Source organism: Pelodiscus sinensis, chromosome 19 (assembly GCF_049634645.1).
Source record: "Pelodiscus sinensis isolate JC-2024 chromosome 19, ASM4963464v1, whole genome shotgun sequence".
Classification (NCBI taxonomy): domain Eukaryota; kingdom Metazoa; phylum Chordata; order Testudines; family Trionychidae; genus Pelodiscus; species Pelodiscus sinensis.
The window spans coordinates 181490-194157 of NC_134729.1; the positions used below are offsets into that span (position 1 = coordinate 181490).

At 68.8% G+C, this 12668-nt stretch overlaps 2 protein-coding genes across 3 annotated transcripts; both read left to right on the plus strand.

The window, feature by feature from the left end:
- The first annotated feature begins 736 nt into the window (after positions 1–736).
- MYG1 (MYG1 exonuclease) lies at positions 737–5855 on the plus strand. Its single transcript, XM_075901599.1, is given in 8 exon segments — positions 737–823; positions 826–927; positions 1531–1643; positions 2613–2772; positions 3613–3762; positions 4311–4433; positions 5078–5259; positions 5528–5855. Coding segments are annotated over 8 exon segments (1104 nt in total). The 5' UTR covers positions 737–751; the 3' UTR covers positions 5730–5855.
- Positions 5856–8091: 2236 nt separating this feature from the next.
- LOC142818893 (leucine-rich repeat-containing protein 3-like) lies at positions 8092–10577 on the plus strand. 2 transcript variants are annotated; one of them, XM_075901605.1, is made up of 2 exons: positions 8092–8192; positions 8776–10577. In XM_075901605.1, exon 2 carries the CDS (start codon positions 8804–8806, stop codon positions 9569–9571), a length of 768 nt encoding a protein of 255 aa, XP_075757720.1. In that variant the 5' UTR covers positions 8092–8192; positions 8776–8803; the 3' UTR covers positions 9572–10577. The 2 variants fall into 2 exon arrangements, with proteins under 2 accessions (XP_075757720.1, XP_075757721.1); XM_075901606.1 differs by lacking the exon at positions 8092–8192 and adding an exon at positions 8644–8690 and having other exon boundaries at positions 8739–10577.
- The last annotated feature ends 2091 nt before the right edge of the window (positions 10578–12668 follow it).

Sequence of the window (12668 nt, forward strand, 5' to 3'; positions counted from 1 at the left end):
TGGAGGTGGCGTTGCCGGGTGAATCTTAGCGCAGCCTGGCGCCCGTGGCCCAGCGGGGGGGTCCCGGGGGGGGGGGTCGGAGTCACGGGGCCCTGCGGCCGCACGAAGTGGCACATTCCCATCCTGCCCGGGAGCTTGGAAACTTCAGGGCCCCTGGGGGGGGGAAAACAGGGCCCGGGGAGGGGGGAGCAGGGCCCCAGGAGGGGGGGGGCAGCAGGGTCTGGGGGGGGAGCAGGGCCCCGGAAAGGGGGGGGCTGGCCTGGGGGGGAGCAGGGCCTGGGGGGGAGCAGGGCCCCGGGAAGGGGGGGCTGGCCTGGGGGGAGCAGGGCCTGGGGGGGGGAGCAGGGCCCCGGGAAGGGGGGGGCTGGCCTGGGGGGCAGCAGGGTCTGGGGGGGAGCAGGGCCCCGGGAAGGGGGGGGCTGGCCTGGGGGGGAGCAGGCCCCCCCGTTCGCAAGGGGGCCAGGCTGGGGGAACTCGCGGGGGGGGGGGGATTTGCCCCCCCTTGTCCCATCGCACCCCCCGATGGGTTTTCCTGGGGGGGGTCGGTATTTAGGTTACACCGCGCGGCAACCCCCCCGGACTGGCCCCGCCCCGGCCCCGCCCACCGCGCTCCCCGGGCCCCGCCCCCTGTGGGCGGGACTCCCGCGCCGGCCGCACGTGGCAAGGGCGGGCAGAGGCCGGGCAGGGAGTGGGGCTCGTTGGCCTGGGTGCGCATGCGCGGGAAGCGGCGGCGCATGCGCAGTGGCGGTGGATGAGACCCGGGCTGCGCGCTGCCCGCCTGCTGCTCCGCCCCCGGCCCATGGCGGGTCCCGGCCCCGCGCGCCCCCCCCCGCGCCCCCCCCCCCGCGCATCGGCACCCACGGGGGCACCTTCCACTGCGACGAGGCGCTGGCCTGTTACCTGCTGCGCCTGCTGCCCCGGTACCGGGTACGGGCCCCCCCGCCTGCCCCCCCGGACCCCCCCGGGACCCCCCCGGATCGGGCCCCCGCCTGACCCCCCCCGGGACCCCCGGATCGGGCCCCCCCCGGGACCCCCCGGACCGCCCCCAGGACCCCCCCCGGGACCCCCCCGGACCCCCCCCGCCTGCCCCCCCCCGGGACCCCCCGGATCGGGCCCCCCCGGGCCCCCCCGCCTGCCCCCCTGGGACCCCCCCGGATCGGACCCCCCCGGACCCCCCCACTCTGCGTTTGTAGCAGGTTCATCCGCCCACGGCCCCAGAACCGGGACTTGCTCCCCTCCCCTGGCGAACTCCTGCTGCCCCCGGCCAGCGCCCCCCACGCCCTTGGGACCCCTCCGCGGGGACCCCAGACCTGCACTCGCCTCCTCTGGCCCATCCCTCCCCTGAACCCCCAGCCCCCCCACTGCAGGCCTGGGCCGGGACCGGATCCCTGCCATCCGAAGGCCCCCCCCCAGCCCAGGGGGAGCTGAATTCGCGCCCGGGGACCCGATACCAGCGGGCCGGGGGGGGTTCGGGCTGGTTCCGGCGGGGCAGCCGCTGGAATCGTCTTTCATGGGCCGCGCCTCCCTCAGGATGCAGAGATCGTGCGGACGCGGGAGCCCCAGCTGCTGTCCCAGTGCGACGTGGTGGTGGACGTGGGGGGCGAGTACGACCCTCGGAAACACCGATACGACCATCACCAGAGGTGAGGACACCGACAGCGTCTGCCCAGCCCCCCCGCGGGGGCTCAAAGCGCCTGACAGGGCCGGATCATCACAGAGATGGGGAAACTGAGGCACGGAGCGGGGGAGGGGGAAATCAGAGTGAACTAGCCAATTGGCGCTGGGTTGGGCCTCAGGACACCTGGGTTCTGTGCCGCTGCCCTGCGGCTCGTCCCTTCCGCGCTCTCGGCCTCTCTTCCCCTGCCCTGTCCCTTCTGGCCAGGGACCGTGCGCAGCACCTCTCGGGACACAGCCCGAGGGCCCCACCCGGCAAATCCGCTGTGTAGAGCCCAGGCAGCCGACACGCCGGCGTGGGCGGTTCTCTGGCTCCTGGGGCCGGGGCCTGGGCCTGGCTCTGTGGCCGGGTGAGTGTGGCTACTTCGCTATAGCCACAGTCTGGCTGGACACCACGGCCCTAAGGGCGTCTGCACTGCACTGGACACCTCTAAGGGCCCGAACCCCCTGCGTCCACACACTGATCCGCCTGCTCGGGTTCTGGGCCCCAGCCAGGCCCAGAGGAAATCCCGGTTTGCCTCTGGGGAAATCGCAGTGAACGAGGATCTCGAAGCACGACTTGATCCTGGCCAGCCTCCTCTGGTGGATGTCGGGGGGGGCATCCTCAGCCCTGTCCGTAGCTGGGGAAACCGAGGCACAGAGGGCTCCCTGTAAACTGTAAACTTGAAGTCCCAGTTCAAGTCCGACTGAAATGGGATCCAAGCCCTGTGGTTTTGCAGTGTGGGCACCGAGTCCGCAGGGCTGCGCAGGGCCCGGGGAGCACGGCTCGGAGACCGGGGTCCAGCGCCTGAGCCCAGCGCTGGGGGGATCGGAAGCGCAGCTCAGACGCACCGAGAGCGCAGATCTGGCTTTGCCGTGCAGTGTGGACCCCCCCCGGCTCAGGCACCGGGTGTCAGGAGGGGGCGCTGCACTGGCTAGCTCCTCCCTGCCTTTTGCAGGTCCTTTGCCCAGTCCATGCACTGCCTGAGGCCCGACAAGCCCTGGACCACCAAGCTGAGCAGCGCGGGGCTGGTGTATCTCCATTTTGGCTCCCAGATCCTGGCTGGCCTGTTGGAGCTGCAGGAGGACGACCCGGTGGTGCAGGTGCTGTATGACAAGGTAGGGAGGCAGGATGGGGCGGCACCACGCGCCAGGGCGGCAAAGGCCGGTTTGCCTCTGGGGAAATCGCAGTGAACGAGGATCTCGAAGCAGGACTGGCCAGCCTCCTCTGGGGAGGGGGGGCATCCTCAGCCCTGTCCGTAGCTGGGGAAACCGAGACACAGAGGGCTCCCTGTAAACTGGGTGCTTGGGTGGCCGCCCAGGAGAGAGTCTGGTGCCACCCAGCTGATTGGCACAGCACCCACGGCTGGCAGCCTGTGTTTCTACCGGTGGTGCACACCCGCACCTGCCTCAGTGCATGGAATAAAATTCATTCTGCACACGAATGGAAAAAATTCGAGGGCCCACTGCCTGGCAGGGGTGCTTGTGGGCTGGATGTGCCGGCTGTGCCTCTGCCAAGGCACAGGGTGTGCCTGTGTCGCTGGGACCCCCAGGAGGGGAACGTGGTTTAACTATGGCGCATGCCCAGAGTTGTGGTTCTGCCGGGCGCATTTCCCCTCTGGACCTTTGCCCCAGGCTCCAGCCGTGGGAACAGTGCTGAGGCCAGCTGCAAAAAGACTCCTGGTGGCAGGCGATTTTCCCAGCAGCCCTTGCGGCTCCTTCCACCAGCATCGGTGGGGGGAGCCGAGCTGGGTCCTTTCGTGCCTCTTGGCGGCTGAGCGGCTCGGTGGGGGGAGCCGAGCTGGCGATTCTGCCGCCCAGACTGCGGCTTGCTCTGGGGATGGGCAGGGCTGGCGGGACTAACCCCCTTGGTGGCGACGGGCCCGGCCACGAGGTTCCCCGGGGAGGGGGCCGGACGAGGCGGCACCGTCAGGCCCTGTGTCTCCCGGCCCCGCCCAGCTCTACGAGAACTTTGTGGAGGAGGTGGACGCCATCGACAACGGGATCGCCCAGTGGGAGGGGGAGCCTCGCTACGCCATGACCACCAACCTGAGCGCCCGCGTGGCCTACCTCAACCCCCGCTGGAACGATGCCGACCAGGACACCGAGGTAGGGGGGGCGCGGGGGTGGAGCACCGGTACCAGCTGGCCCGGCCTAAGGGGTGGAGCCTGGTCTGGGGGGCGGGGGGGGGTGGGGGCGTGGCTCCGGCACCAGCAGAAACGTGGAAACGTCCCTCCACGTTTTCAGCACAAGTTGCTTTGGGATTTCAGAGGCTCCTCTCCCCGAAAAACCAGCCACCAGCCTGGCTCCCCCAGTCCTGGCCCCTTCCCACGGAGAGCGCCCCTGGGAACAGCGGCCGGAGGGGCCGTTAATCGTCTGAGCCAAGGCCTGCGGGGCGGAGAGGTTACGCCCCCACGCAGCCCCCTTCCGGAAGGGCCTGCTGCCCACAAAGCCATCCCTGGACCGGGCGTGCAGGCGTCGCTGCGCCCCGGTGCAAAGGGCTGCGCCCAGAGAAGGGGCGGGACGGAGAAGCCGAACCGAGCTCCTTTGGCTGGCGGGCGCCGTGCCCCGAGCCTGGCTCTCCCTGGTGCGGGAGCCAGGCTGGCGGCTCAGCACAGCGAAGAAGCAGCCGACCTCCCCGGCTCGTCTCCCCCCAGGCTGGGTTCCAGAAGGCGATGGAGCTGGTGGGCCGGGAGTTCCTGGACCGTCTCGATTACTATCACCGCTCGTGGCTGCCCGCCCGCGCCCTGGTGGAGGAAACCCTGGAGAAGCGCTTCGAGGTAGTGGCCGGCCCTGCGCTTGGGGGAGGGGATCCCGGGGTGGGCAGGGCTGGTCACTGCTCTTTGGGCTGAATGGTGAGCTGAGAGCTGCCCTGGGCGGAAGAGGGAGGGTTGGCTTAGGGCCCCAGCTTGGGTTTCCAGGGATAATCCATATCCCGTCCCTGCGGGACTCTCCAGGCCCACGGGGTCCAGAGACCCGGCTGGAGTGAATAAGTCTCCACCCTGTAGACGAGGCCAGGCAGCCAGTTGGGGATGGGCACCTGACTCCCAGCATCCCCCTGGCTGGTGGTTGTTCCCACCTGCCACTCCGAGTCTGCTCCCGCGGGCAGCTGGGTTTCTTGCTGCCCCGTACCTCCCTGGGGCAGCAGCACCCGATCCCTGGCGTTACAGTAGCACGTGGGATCAGGGCTCTGTTGGGCCAGGAACTGCAGGGACGCGGAGTCAGGGACAGTCCTTGCCCAAAATGCTCATGCTGGAGATATGTGATGGGAAACTGAGGCACGGAGCAGCGAGGTGACTTACCCAAGGTCACCCAGCAGGTCAGTGGCAGAGCTGGGAATAATCCGGTTCTCTGTGGCTGTCATAGCTCACTCCTGCGTGAGCTCTTATCCCTTCCTGAGTCTCGTGTCTCCCTCCCCCGGCAGGTGGACCCCAGCGGTGAGATCCTGGTGTTCTCCCAGGGCGGCTGCCCCTGGAAGGAGCATCTCTTCAGCCTGGAGGCGGAGCTGGGGGTGGAGAAACCCATCAAGTTCGTGCTGTATGCGGATCAGGGCGGCCAGTGGCGGGTGCAGTGTGTCCCCACTGGGCCCCACACCTTCCAGAACCGGTGAGCGCGCGGCCCCAGAGCCCTGCCCTAGATTGCCCACGCGCCCCCCACACTCGGGGGGGCCCCAATGACGTCATGGTAGCAGAACAGAGCCCGTGTGACCCGGCCCACAAGGGGCGCGCTTGGGTTCCTCTGGACCCTGCCCCCTGAGCGGAACCCAGAGCCGGCAGGCCGGGGGCAGACGAGCCCTGGGTCGAGCTGTGCGGCACGCAGGCTCCGGGGAGGTTGGGGTGTCGCGCTCTCAGCTCCGGCTCTGTGTCCCCACCAGGCTGCCCCTGCCGGAGGAGTGGCGCGGAGTCCGGGACGAGGCGCTTTCCCAGCTCAGCGGCATCCCCGGCTGCGTTTTCGTGCACGCCAACGGCTTCATCGGCGGCAACCGGACGCAGGAGGGTGCACTGCGCATGGCACGGCGCGCGCTGGCTCAGCGGACTGGACCGGGCGCCCCCAGCAGCTGCCTGCCCCCGGACTGAGCCAGCCGCCGGGTACGGCTGAGTCTGGGGAGCCGTGCCAGCGGTGCGCTGCCAGAGCGGACTTGCGCGGAGTCAGCGAGGCGGGAGAGTGCTGGGAAAGCGTAATAAAGGGCTGTGGGCAGGCCAGTCCGTGCTAGGTCTGTCTGTAACGGTGCCAGGTGCAAATCGGCTCCCATGTTACACGTGTGCTGGGCTACATCCGTGGCCAAAGCTACGCCAGCTGTGCCGCTCTCCGAGGGCGCAGTGTCGCTGGGAGAGCAACTCCCGGTCTGCTCCCTGCAGCGTCCGGCCCGCGCATCGCTCTGCATCGCTCGGCGGGGCAGCCCCGACAACAGGCGCCGGGTCCCAGCGTCTCCAGGCTCCGTCGTGGTCGGAACGAGGGGGCCCCAACCGGCTCTCACTGTGTCCCCTAGACACCCTGGCGTAGCTCAGCCAACCGGCCACGTGTGAACGCAGCATTGGACACAGCGAAACCGCAACACGCAGCCCCCTGGCTTAAGCAGCTACGTGAATTCGAGGCCCCCGTCTCACCAGGCCTGGGCAGTGCCGCTGGCTGAGCGCTCAGACGCCCAGGGGCCGGAGCTTATTTCTTTGCGCCTGGTGGTGGTGCCCTGGGCAGAGAGAAAAACCAGGAGGAAGTCGGAGCATGTTGCCTTTTCCTGGCGGGGGTGGGGAGACAATCTGGGGGTGGGAACTTCCAGCTGCTGCTTTGCCACCACGGACATATCGTGCTCACGCTTTCGTTTTCTGCCAAAGACGGGCCACTGGTGCGGGTGACGGGCTGGTGCTGTTCTCTGCGGAGGGGTCGGTTTGGTTTGGTTGTTCAGGAAGGGGCTTGTGGCTGCCCCCAGACTTGGAATACGTCTCAGCAACACTGTACAGTGTAATAACTACACACGCTGGCTACACCAGGACGATAATGATCAGCAAATTATGAGTTTTCAGGTGCTACCTCACCAGGCAGTTTGTACAGTCTGGAAAAAGGGGGGACCATAGGGTACAGGCAGCCCCAGGCCCTGTCAGACCAGCCCTGCTCTGCCCCTCCATCCAGGTAATGGGTACAGCCTCTGCTCTCTGACATCGGGCAGGAGCAGGGAGCCCAGCGCTGACAGCAGCCAGCTAGGCCTGGGTCAGTTGCTGAGTTGGGAACGTGTCGGGAGGGGCTCAGACCCAGCTTTCCCCAGAGCTTAAGGGGGCCAGCCTGGGTCCAGCTCTGATCTTCCTCAGGTGAAACCCCCAGCGCCAGCCGCATCCGCCCTTTGAAACCCCCTGGCTGCCACGGTGCAGGGTAACGGCTCCAGCGGGGCTGGGGGGCAGCCTGGGCATGTGCCCCAGCGGGGTTCTGTGGGCGGCCCCAGGACTTTTGTTACAGGTGGCCCGGTGTGGGGCTGCCCGATGCCCCGGTGTGGGGCTGCCCGATGCCCCAGGTTCTGACCGGGGGGGGGGGGGGGGGGGGGAGTCCTCCCGTGAGGATTGGCTCGTCTGCCCCCCGCACACCCTAGGTGCGCCACTGCATTGAGCAACACGCCCCTCACCCCGACTGTCTTGCCTGGGACAAGCATGCAGCCCCCAGGCCCCCCCCCAGTCTGCTGCAGACTCCCCGGGGAGGGGGAGCCTTGTTTCTGCCCATTGTGCTGGGGGCCTGCCCCATGGCAGATGAGTCAATCGCTGCCCCGCCAAAGAAAGCGCCCAGGCGGGAGGGGAAACTGAGGCACAGAGCGGGCAAGTCACTTGCACATGGTCACAGGAGAGAAGCTGGGGGGAGAACGCAGGCCTCTGCTCTAGCCACTAGGCCAGCAAGCCCTCCCCGCAATGGAGGGGAGCCCCAGAGTGGCGATTCTGCCCTGCCCGTGTTTGCAATGGGGGGTATCGGAGCGCGCCCCTCTCCGGGCCCCAGCCCTTCTGGCTAAACCTGCACCAAGCAGAGGGCAGATGGGGGGGGGCGGGGGGGTTGCTACGCTCCCACCCAGCCTGTATCCCCCCCCCCCCCACCCGTGGCTTGGGACTGGGGCGGGCTTAAGGAAAGCTGGAATCTGGACCCAGGAAATGTTCCAAGCAACCTAAAATGCTTCTGCCCCCCCCCCCCCCCCGACTTCCCGGCACCACCACTAGGCCTGTTGCCCCCCCCCCGCTAGTAACGGGCCTGCCCCGCCCCCACGCTCCCTAGCAGCCCTTGGGGGGGAGCCATGGCCATGGGGATCCGGGGGGGGGGGGGGGCTGTTCGCGAGGCAGTGGCCTTTGCCAGCCTGGGCCCAGACGGATGCGGGGGGGGGGGGGGGGGGGGGGGCTGCACGTGCAGCGTCCGCCCCACTGGGGAGGCGGGGCTAGAGGGCGCGGGGGGGGGGGGGGGGGCTCGCCCTGCCGCGGCGCTGACGCAGGCGGGGGGGGGGGGGGGGCGGCTCTGCCCGCAGCTGCGGCCGGTCCCGCCGGGGACGTTGCAGGCAGATGCCGGGGCCCTGCGAGGTGGGTGCATTTCCCGGGGGCGGGGGGTTTGGTTCGGCCGTTCCCCGCCCCTCCCCTCGGTCGCTGCTCTAACCACTGGGCCCCACTCCCTTCCCCAAGCGGGGGCTAGAATTCCGGCGGCCTGAGGCCCTCCCCCCTCCAGACCCACTTCTCCGCCAGCTCACGGAGAGCCAGCCCAGGAGACCTAGGCCAGATCTAACCACTAGCCCACGCTCCCTTCCTCGGCCTGACACAGAGGCGGGGCTCCTAACTCAGCTGCACAGCCCAGCTCCCTGCTCTACCCACTAGTCCTACAGCCCCACGTGCTCCTGCAGCCCGGCCTGACGGGGCCACCCCCCCCCCCCCCGCGTGTCACAAGGGGGGTGTCTCTCGCTTTCCTGCAGCCCGGCCCCCCCCGCGTGTCACAAGGGGGGTGTCTCTCGCTTTCCTGCAGCCCGGCCCCCCCCGCGCGTCACAAGGGGGGTGTCTCTCGCTTTCCTGCAGCGCGGCCCCCCCCGCGTGTCACAAGGGGGGGTGTCTCGCTTTCCTGCAGCCCGGCCCCCCCAGGCGCGTCACAAGGGGGGTGTCTCTCGCTTTCCTGCAGCGCGGCGAGGCGGGCCAGCGATGCGGACATGCCGGCGCTGCCCTGGCTCCTGGTGGCCCTGCTCTGCCAGCGTGGCAGCCTGGCGTGCCCGAAGGGCTGTCGCTGCGCGCAGGAGAGCGGGGTCGTGCGCTGCACCCACGGGCAGCTGCGGCACATCCCCTCCGGCCTCCCCCGCGACACCCGCGTGCTCTACCTGGACTCCAACGAGATCACCGACCTCCTAGCCGGCGCCTTGCGGGAGCTGCGCCAGCTGCAGGAGCTCTACCTCTCGGACAACCTGCTGGAGACCATCTCCCCGGCCGCCCTGGGGGAGCTGGGCAGCCGGCTGCAGCTGCTGGACCTGTCCCACAACCGCCTGCGGCAGCTGGGCCCCGCCGAGGCCGCCCCCGTCCTGCGGGCCAAGCTGCGCCTGCAGGGCAACCCATGGGCCTGCGGCTGCGCCCTGCAGGAGCTGCTGGAGGCCCTGCCCCTGGAGGCTGAGACGCTGGAGGCCGTGGTCTGCGCCAGTGCGGCCCGGGAGGAGTACGTGGGCCAGCCCTTGGCCCGCCTGCTCAGCGCCGGCGTTGACTTCTGCGGCGTGCACCAGAGGACCACGGACGTGGCCATGCTGGTCACCGTGTTCTGCTGGTTTGCGGTGGTCATCGCCTACGTGGTCTACTACGTGGCGCGGAACCAGGCCGAAACCCGCCGGCACCTGGAGTATCTCAAGGCCCTGCCCATCAAGCAGCCGAGTCCAGAGGACGAGGAGGAGGAGGGGGAGGAGATGGAGGGAGATACTCTGAGCACCATCCTCTGAGCTGGCCTTTGCCCAGGCACGCGTGGTACTGACACGGGGAAGGCGGGGCCCGTGGGCCGTGGCGGCTGAGAAAGCGGCACAGCGGCACCCCGCAGCGTGCTGGAAGGGCGAGAGAGGACGTTGGACCTGGGGGCCTGTTTCTTACTCCGCCACAGACTTCCTGTGCTACTCTGGGCAAGTCACTTAGCACCTGTGCCCCACCGTTGCCCCCTCAGGGCTATGCTCCATGGGCACGTTATTCCAGACTCAGATTGGCTGTGACTCTCACAACTACTGCTGGCCCAAGAGGCTCTGCGTGGGGCGTTCTCTGGAACGGCGTATGCTGCAGCAGCTATTCGGCTCAGTCTCGCCCGCAGACAAGGCCTAAGGCTGGTGGTGTGGAAGGCTCGTTAAGCCTGAAGCTCAAAGTAAAGCACTAATGCGGCCCGATCCATGCGGGGGGGTTGCCAGCCGACAGTGATTCTTGGCTCTGGCCCGGCCCCTCTGTCTGCCAGCCACTCGCTGGGAAGGAAATGTGGAACCGCCGCTAGTTTGCAGGTGCCATGAAGGTTACGTGGACGGCGGGGCAGTGGCGCGCTGGGCTCCAGCCACAGCTGGCTGAATGCAGGGTCTTGTATGTAGCAGTAGAGTTAGGGTTAGGTCAGGTGACAGCAGGACAAGCCCCACCTGACAGGAGGCAGGAAAAGGCCTTGGGAGTGCCCAGGTGGAAACCGCGCGGCGTGGGAGACGCAGGCCTAGGCTGTACGACGCAGGGGACTATGGAGCCGGGGGGGGGAGGGGGAGCCCACAGGGGGTGGCGTTGGCAAGGGCCCTGCTAGGTGCCGCCTCCGTGTTTAAGGCTGGAAGTTCTGCAAGAAAGAGAAACCTGCCTGGGGGCGAGCGGCAGGCGGAGCTCAGTTCATTTCCCTTATCCAAGAGGAGCAGACACCCTGGTCAGCACTCGGGGGGCACCGGGAGACGGCCAAACCCTTTATATGGGCCCCAAAGTAAACGTCCCAGGTTGCCAGCTGTGTGGTGTGGTGTGTCCCTCCCGCCCCCCTGGAGCTCAGCCCCCAGCCACGGCCCGAGCCGGGAGTTAGCGGCACAGCGAGCCGGGGAACAGGCCACGCGCGGAGAGCTGGGCTCCACGGCTCTGCTGCCCGGTCGGGTTAGGCGCCAGGTTTCCTGCGTGCACTGGGGCCAGGCTGGCCGATAACCCCCCAGGACCGGTATAGGGTGGGGTCACGGCTACAGGACCCATTCTCAGTGCAAGAGCAGGCGTGGCGGTTGGGCCCACTCCGACGGGAAGCCGCTGTAAACGTTGACCCAGGCGGGTGCTTAACCCAGGCACCAGCATGCCCGGGCGTAGCGGGGTCTCCTCAGGTGTGCGCCCAGGCCCCTGCGCCGTGGGGCTGGCTGAGCCCGGGGGCTTTGGCTTTTACGGCTAAACCCGGCTTAAACCAGCAGGGACAGGGCCAGGCTGCGAGAGGCGGGGCCGGAGGCCTGGCTGGGAGGGAGCAAGAGGCAGGGGCCAGGGGCTGCTAGTGGGACGGGGGGAGCCAGAGTGGTCCAGGGCTGTTGGGGGAGGGAGGGGCGAGTGAGCAGTGGGGGTAGGGCAGTTTCCCCAGTGCGTGCAGAGGTCTCATCTCCCCCAGCAGGGAGGGGGAGGCAGAGACAACCCAGAGCATAATCCAGGGGATTAACAGTGAAGCCCCCATAAATCCCTCCTCTAATCCTGCTTCTCAGGCCGGCGGCTGGGCCAGCTGCTCTTCCACCACCACTTCCCAGCCCGTCCCCGGCCTCTCTCCGGGGGGCCGTGGGTGCTCCTGCCACCAGAGCGGTAACATGCGCTGCCGTACCCCTGCGCTGGGCAGGAACAGCCCCGGCTGCACTGGGACAGGCTGGAGCAAGGGCCCTCGGCAGGGCGCCGTATTCCATCCCCTCTGCCTGGCGGAACAAGCGGGGGGCCGTGGGCTTGGCAGTGCCCGGCGCTCCGGCTCCTGGGTTTCCTGTGAATGGCGCCAGGCGGGCGATTGCAGCTGAACCAAAGCACAGAGCTCCCGCCTCACCTGGGACGCCGCGCTGGGCTTCTTGTGAATAGCCCTGCAGGCTCCCCGCAGGCCCTGGCTGCCATGCCCGCCCCACTGCTCATTTCAGGGCAGAAACCCTTGGCCAGGCCCCGCACAGGCACCGTGGCCAGAGGGAGGGAGCCGCAGCCTGACCCCTTCACTCCCAGCGTGGCCCCAACCCCGCCTGTAGGGCTAGTGCTGCTAGTCCCCTCCTGCAGGGCACAGGCCAGCGCCGGCTTCTCCGCAGGGCTCCCAGCTCCGAGCAGCTGCCCCCCCCGCTGCTCTAGCCAGCGGGCTGGGCCCGAACTCAGCGCAGGCATGTCTGGGCGAGGAAGGCACAGAGGGCAGCTGCCCCCCCCCGCTCTAGCCAGCGGGCTGGGCCCGAACTCAGCGCAGGCAGGTCTGGGCGAGGAAGGCACAGAGGGCAGCTGCGTGGAGTGTGGGGGAGGCCCAGGGCACCATTTCGGGGGAGCACACATACGGGGGGCGCTGCTGCTCCTTCCTCTGCCTCCGGCTGTGTCCTCTGCCCTCCCTGCGTCAGGGTAGGTGATCCAGTACACGTGACTGCAGCCCCCTCCCTCAACAACACGGTGGGAGAGACACTAGGGGCTGGGGCAGATCCCGATGGGGGAACACTCCCACCCAGCCAGCCCCTTCCACCTGCCCGGCTAGCGGCTTAGCAAGGCAGCCTATGGGAAGCCCCGGGAGCCCAGCTCGGCCGGGGGCAGCAGCAGCCGAGTGCCCGAGCCGGGGAGCAGCGCCCCAGGGCCCACCGGCTCGTCACCTCTGGCCTCAAGAGAGGAAAAAGGGGCCTGCTGAGTGTGGACAGAGGAGCAAAACCAGGCCTGGCCACCCTAAGGGGGACCAATGGCCACCCTAGGGCTGAGCCGGGTGGAAGCCTGATTCAGGGCAGCCCTAGCCCCCCTGCCCCAGCATCGTTGTCTCTCCCCCCCCCCCCACAGCAATCACTGCCCTACTCCAGGCCAGCCCTAGCCCCCCGCACTGTAACAGGCACCGTGCGAGCTGTCAGCAAGAGGCGCTCTTCGACC